The 23473-nt window shown below is 36.1% G+C and overlaps 1 protein-coding gene across 2 annotated transcripts in view; it reads left to right on the top strand.

The window, feature by feature from the left end:
- The window catches only part of vps50 (VPS50 EARP/GARPII complex subunit), a 151363-nt gene that overhangs the window by 44694 nt on the left and 83196 nt on the right, over positions 1–23473 (top strand). For both annotated transcript variants that reach the window (XM_089123160.1, XM_039680886.2), the window contains exons 12-13: positions 1433–1573; positions 14302–14428. In XM_089123160.1, the coding sequence (XP_088979286.1) occupies positions 1433–1573; positions 14302–14428 (268 nt within the window). The remainder of the gene's footprint in view (positions 1–1432; positions 1574–14301; positions 14429–23473) is intronic.

Raw genomic sequence — 23473 nt, 5'->3', positions numbered from 1 at the left:
GCTCAAGAAACAATTCTTATTATTATCAATGTTGAAAACAGAGGTTTAATATGTTTTATGGAAAGGGAGATACTTTTTTTTGTGGATTCTTTGAGGAAAGGAAATTTCAAAATAGTATAGTGTAGAAATGGTAAAGACAATTATAACAGTCATACCACCTTTACAATTATATCACTTTTGATGAATAAAAGGAATTATGTGCAAATCAAAAATTATCTTGCACAATTTTACATCTTAAGGAAATTTGATCTTGTTTTAAGAATGTTTAGTAAATACTGTTCTATTTGGTAACACTTTACTTGAAGGGGTGTGCATGAGACTGCCATGACACCTTCATAATCATGACATGACATATGTCTTGAATATGAAGTAGGGTTTATGCATGTTTATGAAAACTGTCATTAAGTGTCTTTCGCTCAGTAATGACATTTTAAATGCAAATATGACATTGTTTAAGATGTCTTTGTTATGACATTTTCACATAAACCATAACATCATAACCTGTCAGTGTCTTTGTCATGACATTAAATTAAGTTAAACTGTCATGTGGTTGGCTTTGACATTGGCTGTCATGAGGCCATTATAACTGTGTCATGAATATTTTTCGTGACCCCAAATTGAATTTATCATTAAAATGTTATAATGGCTTCATGACAGCCAATGTTAAAACCAACCACATGACAGTTTCATGCAATGTTAACCAATAAAGCTTGGTGGTTTCTTAAGTTTGATAATTAATCTGCTCTGTCATGTTTATGACAGGTTATGTTGTCTTAGTAATGTCAAGTTGTCATGACAGACACTGACAGGTTATGATGTATTGGTTTATGTCAAGGTGTCATAACAAAGACATCTCAAACAATGTCATATTTGCATTCAAAATGTCATAACTGAGCGAATGACACTTAATGACAGTTGACACAAACACTTCCTTCACATTCATAACATATGTCATGATTATGAAGGTGTCATGTTAGTCTTATGCACACCCCTTCAAGTAAAGTGTTACCTAATATGGTAAAGGAAACGAGACAAAAACCGATTAAAGAAACCAGGCTGTCCATTTACTACTTTTTTTGTGTGCTTTTTATTTAAAGGGGCATTTTTCAATGTTTGTAGTTATTATTCTTTCTTAATTTAGCAGATTTTTAAGAGTCAAGTGTACCCGGAGCTTTGATTATTTGTGAATGCTGTCGCACGATATGAGAAGCTGGTTTTAAAGCAGTTCTTTGGAGATCAGTTGACGTTAAAGATAACTTACCAAGTAAATACAGAAAGTTTTAAATATTTTTTTTTTTGCGCAATGCAAAAAAAAAAAAAACATTGATAGCTTTCAATATTGATTTTACTTTTGTGAATATGCTATATAAAAATGATCCCACAGATGACCCCGTATTCCCCTCTCATTTCTATTTTTCTACTTTCTCCTCAGACGGCCATGGATCAGTTGCACATGCACTTCACACAGGCCATCCACAACACTGTGTTCCAGGTGGTGCTGGGATATGTAGAGCTGTGCGCCGGCAACGCCGATACCAAGTTCCAGAAAATGCAGTACAAGGACCTTTGCAAGGTACTGTATGTCACCCCCCCCACCCCCCACCCAATACCGCATGTTGATGGGTGTCCAGTAAAATTAGAGAATAAACACATCCAAAAGTCACTGTGGGCCACATTCGTCCATGAAATCATTTGTCGTTTTCGTTCTTATTGTGCTCTAGACGGGCGTAAAATAGGTTCGATTCTTGCCTTTGGAAATGACTTGTATTTGTCTGGCTGTAGTGAGAGGGAAAGATATTGCGCAGTGGTCGGGGCAGGAGATTTCATTCATGAGCAAGACATGAAGCAATTAATTTGAGTTAACAGGAAAAATTGGAGTCTCTGCCAAAGTTGCGACTCGCCACAAAATGCAGTCTCAGCCTGGATACTAAAATTCTCATTTGCATTTGTATAGAAGCACTGAACCCTTGGATCACAAACAAAATTGCAGCCATCTGTTCTGGGTCATATTTTATTACTGTATGATATTGCAAGTGGGAGATTATATTATTGATAAATGATATTAAGCTCCTTCAGTAGATAGAGCACTACAGATAATAATTTCACACATATTTCTTTGACTACCAATAACTATTCTTACATTAAACTGGTATATTATACTGTAGCTATTATTTATGTACTAAAATTGTTTTTTTCACCCCATGTTTTTAATAACATAAAAATCATTTTATAAGTGGTGGGTTAATGTCTTGACATGCTTGAACGCTTGAACAATCTTTAATATTGTGGGAAAAAAGGTTATCTTAAATTGTAATTTATTTCTGTGATGTCAAAGCTGAGTTTTCAGCATCATTACTCCAGTCTTCAGTGTCACATGATATTTCGTAAATCATTCTAATATGATGATCTGCTGCTCAGAAAGATTTTATTTTATAATCGATGTTGTGGTCATATATATTTGTGGTTCAGGATTCTTTGACGAATAGAAAGTTTAAAAGGAAAGCACTTATTTGAAATAGACAAGTGTCTTTACTGTAACTTTTGACTATGAATGTCTTTAAAAAAATCTTACTGAATCCAATTAAATTTACTTTGTTCTCAACTATGTCAAACCATTTAAGAGTAGTAGCTCTGGTTCTGCACTTCTATAATTCTGTAATTACTTTGTACATTGATTCACATCTAGAGTTTGAAGTGTTTGGATTCTTTCTATGACCTGCTATTGGCACAGAGCTCAAATAGTTTGCGTAGGCTTAGCTGCACTTGGCTGTACTATATTTGAGTGTCAGAAGGGAATATTGTTATCATCTGCTGAGCTGAGGTAAAACAGCCCTTATGTTCAAGTTCATCTGGTACAACCAAAGGATGTTTGACCTGAATGCACTGAGCATTAATGCCACATAAGTAAACGATTTTGAAAAGAAGCTTTGTTTTGCCCCTCTGTGTTTTACACCTATTTTTAATTTGGGGTCAGTAAGATTTTACTGTTAATATGTTTATTTTAAGGTGATGTTGTTGCACGTTACTTAACACATGTACTTACTATAGAAATAACAGTAAATTATGAATTATTACAAGTAACTAATCCTAAACCAAACCCAACTCTATAGTAAGTACATGTAGTCAAATAAGTACTGAGTAATATTAATTAACTATGTCACCTTGAAATAAAGTGTAACCTAAGAAATGGATATTTTTATTTAGCAAAGACGCATTAAATGCGTGGTATAATGCCCTTTACACAAGATGTAAAATAAGTCTTGGATGTCCCCAGAGTACGTATGTGAAGTTTTAGCTCAAAATACCCCACAGATATTTTTATGTAGCATGTTAAAATTGTCACTTTTTAAGGGTGAGCGAAAACGTATAGTTTTTGTGTGTATCCCTTTAAAATTTGCAAATGAGCTGCTGCTCCCAGCACAGAGGGCGGAGCTTCAACAGCTCGTTTCCTTTTACCTCACAGACATGCACTGAAAATTCCGAAAACTTTTAGCCTTTCATGTTCAAACCTAGGGGTGTCACGATTCTCCAAATCCTCGATTCGATTACATTTTCGATTCTAAGGTCACAGTTCGATTCGATTCTCGATTTTTATCAATCGGCCAATCAGTATGCACACCCGCAAGGTCTCTCGCTCTCTCCCTCTCTGCCTGTGCGCAATATGGTTTGTAGCACAGTTTTTTCTGTCTCGGCATTCTGGGAGATTTTAACTAATTTGCGATTTTAACTAATCTGACGCTTTTATCCAAAGCGACTTAAAATTGCTATACATGTCAGAGGTCGCACGCCTCTGGAGCAACTAGGGGTTAAGTGTCTCAGCATGCATTCGAAACCTGGGTCTCTTACACCAAAGGCATGTGTCTTATCCACTGCGCCATAACCACCCCCGATCATGCTTGTAGGGTCCATATACGTGTTTATCCCCAAGAAATTTGGCAACATGCACTATATGCCTTTAACACTCAGACACGGGTTGTCGGTGCCTGAGGTGTCAACTCAGCTGATAAAGTCTTTTGATTGTCCTTCTCTGAGACATTGCTTTGAAACGCACACTAAAGATTTTCTCAATGAGATGCTGTGTTGCTCATTTCAGTTTTCGCTCTGGATGCGGTGGCCTTTGAACCTTTGAGGGGTAACGAAAATGAATCGTGTATCTGGGTTTTGCCCTTAAGTCTCATCTCCCAGCAAAGCAATTATTGCAGATGAATTCGTCTTGAGCACAGTGGACAGTGCGTCATCCTTTCCAACTCTCAAACTCTCTGAGCGTCATAAAGTAAACAAAGTAAACATGACGAGAGGTATGCTAATGACAATCACTTCAGTCCCTGAACTTTGAACCACAGCGTGGGAATTGAAATCCAGCGTAACTGGAACGCTCCAAAGGTCACACCATAATGCGAAGCGCTACATGAATTTTACATGAAACGATCATTATCCCATCCCTTCAGAGATCTCCTGCTCAGCTCTGAGCGATAAGTGCGGTAAATGAACAGTAGTGGGGAACGCCCTGTTAGTGCACATCAACAATGGTAAAACAAATGTTAAAAATTGCACACTCTTGAAGTTACCTCATAGCCGGGTATCATTGTTATTTACCATCAGTATCCCTCACGCTCGTATTTTAGAGGGCTCTCGACGGGCACGAGTGGATATTGACCTTGCAGCTGAACAAAAGCACTTCATGAAAGTGTTCATCATCAGCATCTCTTTATCTCTCCTCTACCTTGAACTCTGCTGTCCATCTCTGCAAAGCTTTATTTTCATGAAATGCTTGTACTGTCTATACTCTCTAATAACATCATTTAACAAGATGTGCAATTGGAAAGTAAGGCCATCTTACTAAGTTACTATGAAATCAAAATGGACATTTTTTTAATGAAATATTTCAGGGCTTATTGTAAATAATAACATCATTATTAATGGTGCGAGGGTGGGACAACTTTTCTCTAAAAACCGCTTAGCATTGACTAAGTAAAAAGAAATCGCTAATTTATACCACTAACAAGGTCCAAAATAGCCACACACTCACACAGTAACATAATGAGGGTCCATACATGCAAAACAAAGCATTGAGAACTTTGTAAGACCGTTTAATAAGAAGATACTTTATGAAGACAGTTCACTTCGTGTATACAGACAGGAGCCATCTTAGAAAATGGTCTCGATTAGTCGATCCCCGAACGCTGTTCATACAGTTCAGAAGCTCACTGAACTTCATACAGTTCAGATCACTCAGCACGCCGTTTGTGGTCTGTATCGAATTGAATTGTCTTTATAAAGTATCTTCTTATTAAACGGTCTGTACACTTACAAAGTTCTCAATGCTTCGTTTTGCATGTAGGGACCCTCATTTTGTTACTGCGGTAGTATGGAGCTATTTTGAGCCTTTGTTAGTGGTGTAAACTAGCGATTTCCTTTTACTTAGTAAATTCCCCCATTACTAGTATTATACGCTAAACCGTTTTTAGAGATAAAACTCTTTACATTCGATTAACATGAAAACAAATCTCAGAGAACGGTTTGACTAGGTACCAATGTTTTATTAGACCAATGGTTCATTTTGCACTGGAGTTCTCCTTTAATATCTCTATAGACCATTTTGCAAAATGTAAACAACACTGGTCCAGAAGCACTTCCTGTTTCAGTTTTTTAACACTACATAAAAGCTGGGATAAAATACAACCAACAGAACATATAAAACTGAATAAAAAAGTTAAACGATCATCTTTAAGATGTTTTCTTTACATGTGAAATAAAGAAAACAGTTACAAACTGAAACAGGAAGTGTTTCTGGACCAGTGTTGTTTACATCTTGCAAAATGGTCTAAAAACCTCATCAGAGAGCTCATACAAAACTGACAATCAACCTTTCTAATCTCTCCGCCATTTTTGTTCTACCTGCTTCCGACGCTTTTCAACGGACGTCGTGTAGTACGACGTCCGTTGGGGGCGTATTACTTATTACGGAGCTGATTTCAACTGCCAGTGTGAAGGCGGCGTTACAGTTATAGCTTTCACAATTATCGTCTGATCAGTCTTATTGTCTGTCTTCTGTGCTATCAAGCTGTCAGAGTCTGAACTTTAAGCCTCCTGATTAGTAAATATGTGAAAAACTGTTATCTGTGGCATCTCTGATGATGCCTCATTTTGAGAGCTGACTCACGCTTGGACCGCTTGTGGAGTTTTGACAGTGGAAGTTCCAAACGTGGGAACGTTTGATTGATTCTGTTCATTAAGACAGCAGGGGCGATACATTGATGTTTCCAATGAGGAAAGCAACGCTCACAGCGGTAGGTCTTTTTGAGCCTGATGTAAAGAATGAATGAAAGTTACAAACTTCACGATGCAGCTGCACATTAACGATTAAAACGATTATTAGTTGTGCTGCTCAAGTAAGGAATGTGTTTTGTTGTTCTCTGTGTCCACTGTACTGTATGTGAATATTAACCACACAGGTTGAATGTTGCCCCAAAAGGTTCCCAAAAGGTGCAGCGTTAGAATTAAAGCTCAGGTAAGAGCATTTATAGAAATTGACTCGCATTTCATCAAACTTTCATAAAGAATCGGTTCAGCAAATCTTTTTTTTATTTTCCCTCTGTGGAGGGTGTCAGATCAACGTTTGAGGGTAAAGTGCCTCATTGATGTCTGACTCTTAATGAAGAGGTTGCAGTTGGAGCTGCGCTCGAGAGATTACCAGAGCTGATTTTCGGTCTTTCCTGAGCTCTTTTCAAAGCTTCTATCCTGCACCAGGCTAATTACTCTCCCATTGTTTGATAATCTTGTGGAAAGATGAAGAAACCCCATTACTTTATTAATCGGATAAATATGTCCATTTTGGGATTTTTCCAACCCAGGCTCACTGGGAATAGATGACTCTTTAATCTTTTAGCGCCACTCACCGGACACTTAACTTCTGAACTACTTGTGTAATATGTTACCCATTTAGCCCATTTAACTGTTTTTGAGAAAGTTGAACGCCACATTTAGTGCCAGTCACTGGACATTTGAAAGTACCCTTAAACTTCCAGGTTTAAGTGTATATATTTATCTAGCCTATAGGGGTGTAATGAAACACAAAACTGACGGTTCGGTTTTCCCACGGTTTTGATATCTCGGTTTAGAAAGCTAAAATTGCTTTTTTTTTCTTTTTTTTTTAAACTGTGTTTTAATGAAATAAATTGTCTGTATTTAAATTAATTCAATTACAATTAAACATTTCACAAGGATTAAAAAAAATCTGTTTAGGGAGCCGCACATTACTATAACATTAAAGGTTGTAGCCTAGACTTTTAACCTAAATTCAGATGCTATTTATTTTTTAGATATATTAATCAACACACAACACATTGTATGAAAACATGTAAACTGAATATAAGGCAGTTTTTGCATTAACTTGTGTTTTTACTCTATATGAAGAGTTCAGATGCAAAAGCCTCTAAATGCCATTTGAAATTTTCTTCTTTAATGATGATTTTTATCAAACTTGTATATTTAAGTTCAGTAATTTCACTTAAATAACAATTAATAGGTAATTATCATTGCCATTTAAGTGAAATTACTGAACTTAAATATACAAGCTTGATAAAAATGGTCATTTTAGAAGAAAATTTCAAATGGCATTTAGAGGCTTTTGCATCTGAACTCTTCATATAATTATTTCCATTTTCATGAAAGATATTTTTAACATACATTAAAAGATATCATTAGCAGGTTAAGTAAACTATAATATATAGGCTAACATTTAGTGCAAGAGTTCGTTTATAGGAACCAAAGTTGTGAACACTATACGCCTTATTCACGGCAGCGCCATCTTTGATTTTTAATGAGAATGAAAGCGAGGCTGTGAGGGATAGACATGCATCTCTTCAATGGGCTGTACTGTTATTTAATGTGTTTTCAGATTGTTCTGCTCATGAAACACTGGAAAAATATCTTTCAAAGAAAAACTCAAGACAATGTAAGCTGTGGAAAATTGTCAGTAATCTAGCCGCTTTATTCAGCTTTTTACAGCGGATGCCATTGGAAACACGGCAAGTCTATCCCTCACAGCCTCACTTTCATACCTGTCATGGCGCTGCTCTGAATAAGGTCTATATCACTTGCCTGTTGAGTAAAATATAATGCTAGTGACAAGCTATGCTGTTTTATTGACGTCTTTCCACTGCTGAAACACTGAGTTATGATACCTTTCAGTAAGTATACTGTATCTTTCAACATACCTTCAAGTGTCCATTCTGTAACTGAGGAAGAGATGATCGCGTTTACTCGCGTTTCTCGCTGCCGCTTGAAATGAGGAGCCTAGTAGGCCTACAGCGATCTGTCATGCCAGATCAATGATCAATTTATTGTTTGAATTTCGTGATCAAATAGACAGAATTTGAAAGATTACACCTTGTTTATTATCGAAAGTAACATGAAACATGGAGCTTGTTATTTGGTGTTAATGGTGGTTAGGCTACAAAACTGTATTCATCGTGTACTTTACACATAAGACATCAGAGGTCCACCGAGCGGGGCTGGGGTAGCAGGGGGCGGGGCGTGCTCGGTATACTCAATGAGAGTATCGCGATTTGAATTACGGCTGCACGATATTGGTAAAAAATGGCATTGCGATGAAACGGTCCGAGGCACTCCTTCATTAAAATGTCTTTATTATACAAATGACATGTCCTAAACGGACAAATTTAAAAAGCCCACGCGTAGCGGCATGAAGCCTTCTTCAGGGACACACTAATACACACAAGTAGGAGCAGACACACGCCTTTTTTTGGTTCGGTTTGAATATTATTACACTCCTACTAGCCTAATGTCTCAAAGCCTTATAATCCTCACATCCTGTTCCTGAGGAACTCGAAAACCCTTGATCCTGATTGAGCCTCTCCAGATATTGCCATCTGTGCTGTGACTTCTTCAGCTTGGTTACGAAGAGAAGACGCCACAGAGATTTGCTGACTTTACATGTTAACAGACTGCTGATGGCAGCAGCTCTTTGTTTTCCCTCTCTCTTTCAAAATGTACTACAATCATATATTTGAAAATGTACACGATTCGACCGCATTTAGAGAGGTGGCCACCTCTGATGCCCAGCAGTGTTCTTCCATCACGAAATAGAGATTAGCCCTGAAAACCCCCAGTGATGTTCTAAGACTGTAGGGAGAAAAAACATGGAATCCTTGAAAGATCTTTTTCATGTTTTTTTTGGATGCAATTCCCAGCACGCCATTCAATGAAGTCACCGCTGACCTCAGTCCAATTCTGTCCACCTGCCTTAATCCCATGCATCATCTCAAAGGATCTTATCAAAATTTCAGCTATAATGTCCATCTGTCTGTCTAATGTGTCTCCTTTGAGATTAGAAAGACATTTATCATCCTTTCCCTCCACCAACTTCTCAGTTGCCAGGCAACGATGCCTCGATTCTCATAGCAGGAAGTCATCTGAAGAGGATGGGGGATTGATTGTTTGAATGGGACGAGTCACATCTCCTTCTGCTCACCTGCAGGAGTCATTCGACACCAATGAGAATACTATACTTCCTGTGTGGTAACTACTGGATCAGTGTTAATCCAGCTGAGCATCCAAGTATCTCCTTACACTCGATGATGGCAACTATACAACTTTATTCAAAGAAGGGTTGTAGCGGTCACAAACAATCAACTTCAAATGAGACGAATGGCTCATAATTATTGCTTTCCACCTTGAGTATATCATTTTGGTGACTTTGGCAATATTATAGATTTCCTTTGATATAATGCTTGAGCCACCGTTCATTGCATTAGTTGGAGACGCTCTAGTGTAATGAGTTGTGTGGGATGGTTTCATATGAGCTTGTTTATCTGTTTCTGCAGAATTACCGTAAGTGATGAATCACCTCTGAATGCCCAGAGCTTTTTCTGCATGCGTCACAGACCTAATTAGATTTATCGCAGCCACTCAGATCAGGTCGCATTGTGTCTCAGCATGGTGAATACAAAAGTGAATGAGTGTTTTATTCATTTGATTGTTTGTTTTAAAGTCTTAATTGGTTGACCGAGTGTGGTTTGTAAGTGTTATCCGTGACTAACTGTCTCTTAAAATGCAGGGAAACACCTGATGTTTTTTTTTTTTTTTTTTTTTTTGTGTGGACGCGCTGGTTCTTCAGTACTTGGTCAAAATAAGGCTGGAACAAGTTTATGCATCAAGGAAATTGATTTGAATTAATGTCGTGTTATATGTTCATTTATGTTTGGAGGCTTCCATTTTCTCAAGGATTTGTGATTTTTGCCCTTGCTTAATACTCATCACTGCCTGTTACAAACAAAAATTGACAAAATATCTAGTAGAAATATGCAAGAACCCACCACTCACTTCAAGCAATTAATTACTTTTTTGTTTTTATCATTTAGTTTGAACTTGAAGACTGAAAATCCAAGTTTGTGATCACAGAAATACATTAAAGGAGTAGTTCACTTTTTAAAAAAACTTTTGCTAATAATTTACTCACCCCCGTGTCATCCAAGATGTCCATGTCTTTCTTTCTTCAGTCAAAAAGAAATTAAGGTTTTTGATGAAAACATTCCAAGATTTTTCTCCATATAATGGACTTCATTGGGTGCAAAACGGTTCAAGGTCCAAATAAGTTTCAGTGCAGCTTCAAAAGGCTTTAAACGACACCGGACGATTAATAAGGGTCTTATCTAGTGAAACAATCGGTCATTTCAAAAATAAATTACAAAGTTTAAGTTTTATAAGCATAAATGCTCGCCTTGCTCTGTTTTGTGTGACTCTCCTGTTCGAACTCGTTCATCAAAATAAACAAATCTTTTATCGAGTCATTTGGTTCATTCAACGAACAAAATGATTCGAAATAAGATTCAGATTCGTTTATTTTGATGAACGAGGTTGAACAGGAGAGTCGCACAGAATAGAGCAAGGCGAGCATTTGTGCTTATAAAACTTAAACTTTGTTATTTATTTTTTAAATGACCAATCGTTTCGCTAGATAAGACCCTTGTTCATCGTCTGGTGTCTTTTCAAGCCCTTTGAAGCTGCATTGAAACTCATTTGGACCTTGAACCCATTTGCACCCACTGAAGTTCATTATATGGAGAAAAATCCTGGAATGTTTTCATCAAAAACCTTAATTTCTTTTCAACTGAAGAAAGAAAGACATGGACATCTTGGATGGCGTGGGGGTGAGTAAATTATCAGCAAAACGTTTCTTTTTTTTTTTTTTTAAGTGAGCTAATCCTTTAAATTTATTATAAAAATGATGATAATAATTATTTAAAGTTGATTCAACTCATCGAATAGCATGTACCGTCATGTTAATCTACAAATCTTCCAGAAAAAAACTTTTGTGCAAATCCAGCATTGACCTGACCCTTGTTTGTGAAGCAGCGTGGTGTAAAATGATTTGCGCAAATGTAAGAGTTGGGGGGAAATCTGGAACCATTCATTTGGAGAGACTGTTTATTATTAATGGAGATTATAAAAAAAGTAATGGGTTGATTTTTACCATTATAGGCTGGTGGTTTACATCTTTGTTCAAACACCGTATAAAAGGGAATTTTGCATAATAGCCCCCTTTAAAATGATGAAAACCTTTTGAATCCATTTGCTCTGTGAGTTAAACGTTTTAACGGTGAGTAATGAAAGTTATCATAACCGTAAAAGGTATGTTTTTAAATTAACCCCATTCTTTTGTCTATGCATATTTGTATTTTTCTCTAGTTGAAAATGCATTTTAATCTCATATGAGGGCATATATTTTTGGGCTTGTGAGTAATAATGGTATGTTATAATTGTTATAAATCAAAACTATTGTAGACACGGTTTAATTTCCTATTAATTACTAATGACAGGTAAAATTGTGGGGTATTGTGTTGTCCAATGTTCCAAGATTTATTTTGCTAGAACACTTTTAAATAGAAAAGTTTTGTGGACTGAAATAGTTGAGAGTTTCTTTTTATGCTCTTTCTCAGAGACATTAAACATGACCTGGCAAAACGACTTTGACATCTGCTCTACAAATGTTGTTCACATATTTGGAGTTCCTGCACTGTGACCTCAATCTTAACCTAAATAAACTTCAGTAAAGTTTGGTAACTTGGGTAAGAAGAATAGGTAAATGTGACAATCGAGTCCAAATTTACAACGTCCATTGGTAAACTGCAGTAACCGTGGTTCTGTTGCAAAAAGTTATGATTGTGATACATAGATTGTAACTTTTCCACAGCTGGAGGCTGTGTTGCTATGTGCCGTTCAAAAACAGCCTCGACGAGCCTCTAGCCGATCGTAATTTAGCAGGCTCCAGCATTTTGCAGAGTTTCCAAGCATGGTTGAGAAGAAAAGGCAGGGACAGAGCTCCAGCATCTCACTGCTTGACAGCATTGATGAATATGTGTATGGATGAGTCGGCAATGCTGCGGTTCTAGACATGGCAACGTTTATGTCGGCTTTCCCCGGCCACAAATCGCACTGACCAAAGGGAGTATGTCAGCTCCTCTGAGAACGCCAATGTCACCGAAGTTGATTCAAACTGTATTTTACTTCAGTACACAGCCCAACTCCCAATTTGATTTACAGTCTCTCATCCCAGACAGGAGCTTGTTTGGTTGTCTCTATGGTATTATTTCTAATTATAGCGTTCCAAGGAATGTAGAGATTCTCTAGGTTTTGAAGGATTGATCGCATGGTAAATATTCATTAAGGTCCACAGCAGGTCAATCATTATCTCTGGTGAATTCATGCTCTCCCTCACTGTCAGATTTACTGGTTTCCAAATGTCTTCAGCTTGATTTAAGGATACATAGACATCTGAGAAGAGATAATGTCATGCTCAACTGGGTTCCTTTAGTGTATTTTTCTCAGATTTGAGTTTTTGCAGGATGTCTCTGGGTCCTTAGAAAGTATTAAAATGTCTTACACTTTTTCCAAATTTAGGGTTGTAAAAAAGTAAAGTCCAACTCCAGTTCTGGAAGTCTCATTCTATCAATTTCAGTGCATACTGATTCAGGGTTTTGTGTTTGTCACCTGAGTGGTCATTTTACATAAATTGGCATGCTGTATGTATACTTTTACCTTATGTGTACTACTATTACTAGAGAAAATATGTAACACTGAATACTATCTGCTACTTCCTGCAATACAGCTTTGCCATGGCAGGAATAAATTATATTATTCTCAAGAAACATGCATTATTATTATTATCAATGTGAATGACATTGCTTCATATTTTTGTGGAAACAGTAATATATAAACAGTAATATATTTTTTAATATATAAGATTCTTTGATGAATAAAAAGTTCTTCTGAGCTTTCTATTTAAAGCATTTTTTTTTTATTTGAAATGTGAATCTTTTATCATTTTTTATAAATGTCTTTAATGACCAATGTCTTTAAGAAACACATTAATTTCTTTAAAAATAAACCTTGCTGATCCCAAACCTTTGAACGGGAGTGTATATAGTTATATAATTCTGTTTATTCAATGTAATATTGTTTTATGTGAATAGTGAATACATATGATTACATTTGATTAACTTTTTAGTGAAAACATTGATAAATAAATAAGAATATTTTTTATCATTAAAATGCTCAAAAAACCCTGCTTTTTAAAACAAATAGTTAGATAATATATCTATCTCATATAGATCATATATATATATACATATATATATGTATATGTGTGTGTATATATATATACTGTATATATATATATATATATATATATATATACACACACACACACATATATTTATAGAAATATATATATACACACACACATATACTGTGTATATATATATATATATATATATATATATATATATATATACATATATGTGTATGTAAATATAAATATGTAAATATAATTGCATTAATATTCCTTAAATTTTATTCTTTTAAATATGCTGGTGCCCTGCTCGCAACACAATTAATCTCATGACAACTCTTGGGATAGTTTTAACATGTTATTGAATACATTAATGAATTTTTTAATGTATTAGGTCTTGTCGGACTAGATCTGCTGTTGATTATTGCTGCTGTAGAGCAAGTATGAACTTGCCAATGCTAATAGTTACACAGACTGTGAGCATGTAAGATCAATCAACTTGTGCCATGCGGTAGTGATGTGATTACTTGCAGATTGAATGTTATGACTGAACTAGATATTTATAATGGAGGGATATTTTCCTCAAACATTTTCAAAAACTCACAGCTTTTTTGAAATCACATGTACTTCTCGTGGTGAAACTGTAGGAGCTTGTTGAAATTGAAATGGTGAGACTGAAGCTCTTGCTTTTATCTTTCTCACCCCAGCACATTACCACCGACAGCTACATCCCCTGCTTGACCGACCTCTGCAAGGCCTTGTGGGAGGTGATGCTCAGTTACCATCTAACCATGCAGTGGCACGATGAGCACTACAAAGAAGAGACCACTCCTGGTAAGGCAAAGTAGTCACTCTTGTCTGCTGCATAAAGAGTCATGGGTTCATTTCTTAGGCAAATTGTATTTTGAATATGTTAAAAGTGTGTGCTAAACATAAAAAAACCCTACAATTTTGTTGACATAACTTTTTAGTGAAAACATTTATAAATAAATAAGAATATTTTTTATCATTAAAATGCTCAAAAAAAACCTGCTTTTTAAAACAAATATTTAGATCATATATCTATATCATATAGATCATATATCTATATCAAAATAACGCATAAGCACATTGATCATTCCTCTTGATAAGACAGCTCTTTATCTTAGTCTAACCAACGGCACTATTTAAAAGATTTAAAATGACATGTTGTGCCTGTAATATACTTTTTAGCTGCCAATCAATGCACACTTCCACAGGATATACTGGGCCGCACTATCATGCATAGTCGGCAAAAGAACAATAACAACAATGGCACCAAAATGATTTTCCATGATACAATCAGTTGCTCTGATCAGATGATCGGGTTCAAGCAGGCTGTATTAACACTCACATATTCCCCATCATTATGCCTTATGTACATTTGGCAATGGGGAAAAATCCTACCTGCTGTGTTGAATGATAGGTTGTTGGTTGGCTGTGTGAGACTAAGCTAGATTAACATACAGATCATATTCTAACTTTTCATCATATTGAACTACATAACATAGATTAGTTTTATATACATTTGCTCACCTGTTTGCCCAAGTAACATGCAACTCTCTCTGTCAAGTCGAAGTTAGTCGTGGGCGTGGAGCTCTCGGCATCGTTGATCTTCGTTTTTAGCCCTCTTTTTGTCTCAAAGTCTGCTTACTATGGTTCATAATGTTGAAACAAAACCCTGCTAGGGACGCTCACACTGTTGAGCACGCATTACGGGCATAACCGACCCAGGTGTCCATGTCTGTCACCATGGTTACTATTACAGTACAAGGTCAAACCTGGAGGACACCGGGGGTATTGTGGATATGACGTCATTGACTGGCGACACCTCACCCCTGCTCACACGTCCCTTTCCCTTGGTTAAAAATCGCAATTTTCTCACAATTTACAAATAGTTGGAAACATTAGGGATATTGTAAATAATCAACTAAACAAAATACATAACATTGGCCTAGTGGTTTTTGGATTTTTTACTGCAAAAATCTTGCATATTGTACCTTTAATAGCTTATGCAATTTGATAGTAATTTTATTGTATAGGCAATTGTACTGGTTAAGCTTAACGAGATTTGTAAAATTAATTTCATGTATGTATTTATTTATTTATTTAGTCTTTTAATGGGATAGGTAGAAGTGGGGAAGAGATAACACAGAATATGTAAATGTCCCAAGCCAGATTCCACTAGGTTTAATCTCTGACAGTATGAAATAGTTTTTTTTTTCAGCATTCTTTGGCACCTCAGGTTCATTTTTCTGCTGACGCAACTCTCTAAGTCCCCTTGTTTTCCTCTAAACCGGCCGGAGGTCGACTCCTGTATTTTGTCTCTTTTGTATGTAACCAAATCAGTTTTAGTAGAACGAGCTTGGGATTCATTAGGGTGCTCACTACCCCGTCATAGTGAGATTTATAAGCATTGCATTTGTTCTTTTATAGCGTAAGGTCTTGCCTTGTATATTCAGAGGAAATGGCTTTGGGTGTGCGCTACTGTGGCCAATGAGACTGGGCGAATAATTGAAAGGGCCGCTGCGGCGTTAGCCAACTGCAATGTAGTTTGTAACATTTGCCTTTCTGTCTTGCCTCTGCTTCGATTTCTGAGGTCACTGAGCACTGCTGAAATAGATTGGTGCTTGTTCTTGGTAAGGTCTGTCATTGGAAATTCATTGAACCTTTCTAAAGTACCCTAATAACCCCTGCCGAGGCATGCATACGAAATGTTACTGACTGAACAGCTGTTGTTGCTGTAGGTAATGATGGTTTTCTATAAATATTAAATCAGGGCAAATAATATCATTTGTTTTAATGGAATATTTATTTTTTATTATACTGTTTGTAGTATTTTCCTGCACCAATTTCCCCCTACTTTATATTTAATCAATTGTCTGTTGTACGGCTTTTTGTAATGTCTCTTTTCTTTTGTTACTTATATTTCGCCCCGAATTAAATATGCACGCATACATCATGAAAATGCATACATCAGTCCTCAAAAGAGCAATAACTCGCATCGCAGTCGTAATTTATCATCGACTCTGCCAAAATGGCTTATTCAACTGTATAAAACGTATTTAGTGAGCTTTAATGTGTAAAACAAATGAAAGAGCTGACAATGGAACAAAATAAAATACACTCAAGATCTATCATGTTTCCTATTTTTTTTTTTATTGGAAAATAACTATATAAAGAATACTTGTTTTAGAGTAAAGTGCTTTACAGTATTATTCTCAGTCTATTACAATAGGTTTAATTTTATCATCAGTATTTTTGTCTCATTTTCAAGTGACATCATGTAAACGTGGAAAACAAGATAAATTTACATGAAGTAGAACCTAAAATTCAATATCTTGAACTACTAATACGGTTTTGCTTAAAGTAAAATATATCTTGTTTTCAGCATATTTTAATATTTTTCTGGGGAATAAAAACAAATGCATACAAATTTTTACAGTGTAGAAGGCCTGCTTCCCAATTTTCATAACTTTTCTCTCATAAGCAATTAAAGTGACGGATGAAAAAATGGCACAGTAATGGTGTGGACTAGTTAATGGTGTTTTAGTTATGTCCCCCTCTCTCCCACATTGGATTGCTGCTTCTTCCAGTAAACGACTGCTCTAATCTTCAGGGCTGCAGGCTATAACGAGAGGCAGTGCAGCAGTGTCAGTGTCTGGGCTTTTTCAGGATAAACACCAAATTTTTTGCTTGTGTCAACAGTTACTATATATATATATATCTTGGGTATATTTTGACTTGGGAAGGCTACAGTATATGAGGTGATTTAAAGGAACATAGTCGCAGTATGTAACATGTATGCGGTTAGTAGATGGCTGTGTCTCATGTGACCTTGTTATATGTACACACTGACTATACAGATCATAGCGATCCATCATAAAGGCTAGATGTCTTAAGGCGGAGACTCTATCGTCATTACCGTCATTGTCACAGGCAAGCTGATGTAAGATGATTGATCAGCACGACCACAAATACTCTCATCTCGTTGAAATCTTGACAGATTTACAAACGCTATTAACGTGGCTATAATTCTGGATGATTATTTATTTATACACTTATTATTCATAAGTATGCAGTGTCAACTATATCTGACGTTTAGAACAAACCAACCCCTTTGAAAATCGATAGACAATTGAGCAAGTTATAGCAGTGTTGTAGTACTCGAGACTCGGACTCGTCTCGGACTCGGTCTCGAGACCATATTTTAATGGTCTTGGTCTTGTCATGGACTCGTGTCCATTTGGACTCGGAATTGACTCGTACTCGAACATTTTTTTTTAGGACTCGGAATTATTCCCGAGTCCACTCGAGTTCAATTAAAAATATTTTTCATGATTATTAATGTATGTTAATAAAATATTTCTTTAAATTGATTGACACGCCCAGTGATTGGTGATTTTCTAGTGCGCAACTGCGCATGACAAATTGTAATAAAATTACTTTTAACACCACCTACTATGTGGCCTTTTTACCCTAAACTGATCATATTTTTTAAACTCTAAGTAAATTCAGTAAAAAAAAAAAAAAGGATTTTTCTAAGTAAATAAAAGTAAATGAGGTAATCAACCCTCACTGGTCTCGGTCGCGACTCGGACTCGACCGTCTCTGGTCTCGGTGTCGACTCGGACTCGAGTGAGGTGGCCTCGACTACAACACTGAGTTATAGTTATTTAAAATGTACATGTACCATTAAAAACAGCGTTACGAGTGAGTGAGTGAGTTGCCTGTGACAAAATGGCCGCCAGGTGCAGACGTCGACCTCCATTGGCCAGCAGCGCGGAGACATCTAGACTTTATTATGGATATCTATGATACAGATCACATGTAAATAGAAAAATGTTGCCGTTATTATGTCACTTATTGGGAGCAGCAGGCTAGATGGAGTCGTGGGCTAGCTGTGGGTCCATCAGACACACGGAGATTAGAAGGGTATGTATGGACTTATCTAACTCTGGGGGAAACAGTGAATAAGCTAAAGCCCCCAAAAATCTAAAAAGCTATTCCTTTTCCATCCAGTAAGCATAACTTGTAAATTATTAAACTCTTTGAAAGAAGTCTCTTCTGCTCACCAAGACATTTATTTGATCAAAATACAGTAAAACAGTAATACTGTGAAATATGTTTTCATTTAAAATAACTTCTCTTATATTATATTTGTTATATAAATGTAATTATTTATTAATGTGATGGCAAAGTGGTGAGTTTTGCAGCATCATTAATCCAGTCTTTGGTGTCACATGATCCTTCAGAAATCATTTGTTGATTTCATGCTCAAGAAACAATCCCTCTTATTATCAATGTTGAAAGCAGTTCTGCTTTATATTTTTGTGCAAACTGACAAAAACAAAATTGTGATTCTTTGATGAATAGAAAGAACATTTATTTGAAATAAATCTTTTTTGCGTAATTATAAATATTTTTGTATTTATTCTTTATTTAATAAATGCATCCTAGCTGAAAGTATCATTTTCTTTATCAAAACACTATCAAAACAAATCAAAGTTCAAAAGAACAGCATTTATTTGAAATACTAAATTTTAAATGTCTGTCACTGAATAGAAGTAATTATTTAAAAAAAAAAAATAAATAGAAAAGTTCTTGATATATTATAGTCATGTAGTCAAATGCATCTAGAATATTTTTGGTTAATGCCAGGGCATTTTCTCAGTTGTTTGTGGTGATATGTTGTTAACCTGTACATTGTCTTGTGAAGTTTCATCATGTTTATTTTCATCATATACATCATATTAAATATCCTCTCAGACTGGCAGTATCCTTGATTATATTTTCCATCTTCCCTACCATCAGTGGCAGAATAAATGAATGCATTTGCTATTTGACGGCTGGCACACTAAACTTGTCAAAGTTTTGTATCAGTAATTAATGCCACTTAATCTCAAGAAGTCTGCAATATGCTAAATTAGTGAACCGCCAAATCTCAAGGGTCGTCACGCCCAATGAATAGAACCAGCTCTCCAAATGAGGATAAATGCGTTCAAGAGCGGCAGGAAAGTGACGCACTCCAGCGTGGCTTTCGGTCACCCTTCTGCTACTGATGTGTAGAAAGTGGCGAAAGGTGAAGGCCAATCTAATATATCTGACACACTCATTTTTAACTGCCCAATCAAATCATTATGTAAACTACAACTCCTAAGGAAGGATCTGAATTTTAATTACATGTTGACCTTTATCAAAGCGATTGTTCACCTAAGAATGAAAGTTTGCTGTTAATTGACTCACCCTCAGGCTATCCTAGATAGTAGATATCCTAGTGACACACTCTTTGTTTCTACTTTTCTCCAGTAGAACAGTAAAGAAGATTTTTATCTGAAACCTTGGTCCTCTGTGATTCATATAATGGAAGTCAATGGGTGCGGTCACTTAACATAACTTAATAGGTGCTGACAAAACACAATTAATTCCCACGGCTCCTGATGATAAAAAATGACATTGTTTAAGATGTCTTTATGACACTTTGACACAAACCATAACATCATAACCTGTCAGTGACAACTTGACATTAAATTAAGTTAAACTGTCATGTGGTTGGCTTTGACATTGGCTGTCATTAGGCATTATAAATGTGTCATGAATATTTTTTGTGACCTCAACTACAGTGGTACTAATTGAATTTGTCATTAAAATGTTATAATGGTTCATGACATTAATGTAATGTTAACCAATAAAGCTAGGTGGGTTCTTAAGTTTGATAATTAATCTGCTCTGTCATGTTTATGACAGGTTGTGTTGTCTTAGTAATGTCAAGTTGTCATGACAAACTCTTGACAGGTTGGTATTGGTTTTGGTCAAGGTGTCATAACAAAGACATCTCAAACAATGTCATATTTGCATTCAAAATATCATAACTGAGCAATTGACACTTAATGACAGTTGTTACAAACATGCATAAAACTTCCTTCATATTCATAACATGTCATGATAATGAAAGTGTCATGTTAGTCTTATGCACACCCCTTCAAGTAAAGTGTTACCGCCTGTCTTAAGCATGCTAATTTCTGCATCAAATACATTTTAAAAATAGTTTCTTGTATTATGAATGAACATGAATTACTATAACATTGAACAATAGTATATTCAAAGATTTTTATGGAATTTGTAAATACTGTAAACTGGTGTTCATTGTTAACTAATTGAACCTTATTAAGTGTTACCTTAAGCTTAATGGTATTAAATATGAGGTTTTATCTCCCAGGTATCATTTAAAATGGTTTCTATGAATGATCTTGCGGAAAATTCAAACATTTAATTTATTTACATGCATCTAGTTGATATTCTGTTCTGCAGTTATATCATGAGGAGGCCGATTCGCTTAACTTTTTAGGTGTGTCCGTAACATTGAATAATGCACCAATCCCTGTGTGAAATTGACAATTACAGCTGCTGTTGCGTGCCGTTGCGTACGGCATTCTTCTTGGTCCGTGTCGAGATGACTTTACTTCTCTCTTCTTATTTGTCAGAGCTATCAACAGGTAAATTGTCTCCGCTGGGCTGTGACTTGCTTTGCTATCTAATTTCACAAGGAGTGTAATCACTGACAACCATGTGTGGAAAAACTGGTCAAAAGTAATTAATCAGAATGCAAGTTAGACCTTGAATTGGCAGGATGTTTCTAAGGATCGGTTCTGGTGTTCGGTTCACGGTTTTGATTGATGGTGTCTGTCTTTGGGAAAGCACAGCTGCTCGCCGTTGGTGCGTATGTGCTTGAGTGAGAAGATGTTGTAACTTTAGTTAAAGGTCCTGCTTTAGAGGTTTGGCTCTGTTGAGTGGGAATGGAGCAATTGGGAACTTTGGGAAAGATGCTTTTTTCTGAACGAGGCAATAAATCACGCTTCGCTTTTATTCCTGAACAATTCAACCATTTGTCTTCATGAGGACAATGTCAAATGTGAAAATTTCAACAGTTTTTGTGTATCTAATGCCTCCCTCGTGTCATTGACTGGAAACGGAGATACTGGACTGTTTGAGAAGGAATGACTGTATGATTTTGCTTTTGGATGATCCTTCTGAAGCATAAAATCACCACTTCTAGTCTCTGGAAAGTAGGGCTGCTGTTAGAGCTGCACGGTTCATCGTTAAATGACAGCAATCTCGATTCAAACACCTATTTCATTTATTTGTTTTAAAGCACTTTTACACAACTGGTCATTGAACAAAGTGCTGTACAAAAATAGAGACAAAACACAGCCATACGAGCACACAGACATTAAAGGTGCATTGCGCAACATTTCATGTTAAAAAACCAACAACAAAAAACAGTTTTTCTAACCTATACATGCCTTAACAATTGCCTGATGGGCTGAATGAGCCCTTCTCTGATCACTGCGATTGCCTTTATAATCCTGTCCAGTAAAATAAATAAGAAGTATTTGGGACGAAGTTTGAGACTGGGCGTGACGTCATGTTCATCTGGCTATGTCTGGAAGGTTTGTGTATTCGCCCCCATTCTCCATATCAGCAAAGACAACTAGAGCGACAAAACTTTAGTCAACTTTGGACAAAAGTAGAAGATGGATTCAGAGAGACCGGCTTTGTAGTTCATTCCAAACCCCAAGACAATAAAACTTTTGGTTTAGGCATCGGAATAAGACGAGAGTCAACATCGGGAAGGCTTTCAGCAAATGGAGAGATTTTAGGTCTGCTCTAGGGCTCAAACGGGATCCTATGCAAAGTAATAACTTTTATTGTTCAGGAACGTGTTTCCATAATAATACAATCATAAGTGGAACAGTAAGCACATAAAACAGTTCAACATGGAGATAGATGGAAACAAAAAACGAAGTTTTCTACTTCCCCTGTTTTCCCTTCATACGCATAAGTGTGTCATTTACTCAAATGCCTTTCCTTTCATATATTTATAATGACTTGCAGATTTATAACTTTATTACCTCTGAAGACATTATGACTGTTACAAAAGATTTGTGCGGCCTTTGGTTATGAACACAAAAATGATAACACAAAAATAAGACATGAAACAAAACCAAAACTAGACCACAGAAGGGATGTCTATGATCAAAAATAGAGTAAATCGCCAATTGAAAGTAACTTGACTCTTCAAATAAAGATTGAAAGTCATCATATCAGTGGGCGACGACAAGCTAAACTGACTGGTAAAAACTTTTATAAAGAGTGAAAAGAGTGGTTAGTAGTTCTTTGGATGTACGTTTTCAGTTTGGAAGTCAAAAAAAGTTCTCATACCTTTAAATGTAACCTGACAAAGATTTTGGGCATCCAATACCAAGTCACATTACTCACATTGAAATGACCTATTTTAAATCAGCAACAAAATGTGACATTAACTGTCCCATAAAAGTTGTTTAATGCTCAAATAGTGTTAAAAAGCGTGTTTCAGGCTGGATCTGCCAATGCGTTTGGACACTGAATGTTTCTGCCATATTTCATGTTGCACTTTCTCCCATTCATAGTCAAAATGAATGCACCATCTTTGTATATCTAAATAATAGATTAGGTTTGGTTTAGACCTGGATATGTTTTGAATGATGATCAATGTGACCAATATGTTTTTGTTTATATCATGAAGATATAATGAGGTGTTAATGATGATTTGCTTCTGACCTTTTTTTTCTCTCTATCCTGCTGAACTGAATTATCTCTAATTCCTGTTGTAGAATTAGCCCTCCAGTGTCAGGCTGTCCTGTCAGATTGGGTCAAAGACTTTCTCACAGTTTTTTTTTTTTTTTTTTTTTTTTGCTTTTAATAAGAAACCTGACCATCTTTTAATAGAATCTTATTTCCTTCTGTTCGTAGTGAATTACAGTTGTACACCTGCACCTTTTCATATTTTCCAGGGAGAAAGGTTATACATAATCAATTTCA

Source organism: Pimephales promelas, chromosome 18, assembly GCF_988280905.1.
Source record: "Pimephales promelas chromosome 18, fPimPro1.hap1.1, whole genome shotgun sequence".
Classification (NCBI taxonomy): Eukaryota; Metazoa; Chordata; class Actinopteri; order Cypriniformes; family Leuciscidae; genus Pimephales; species Pimephales promelas.
This window is presented reverse-complemented; position numbering and strand designations above follow the sequence as displayed.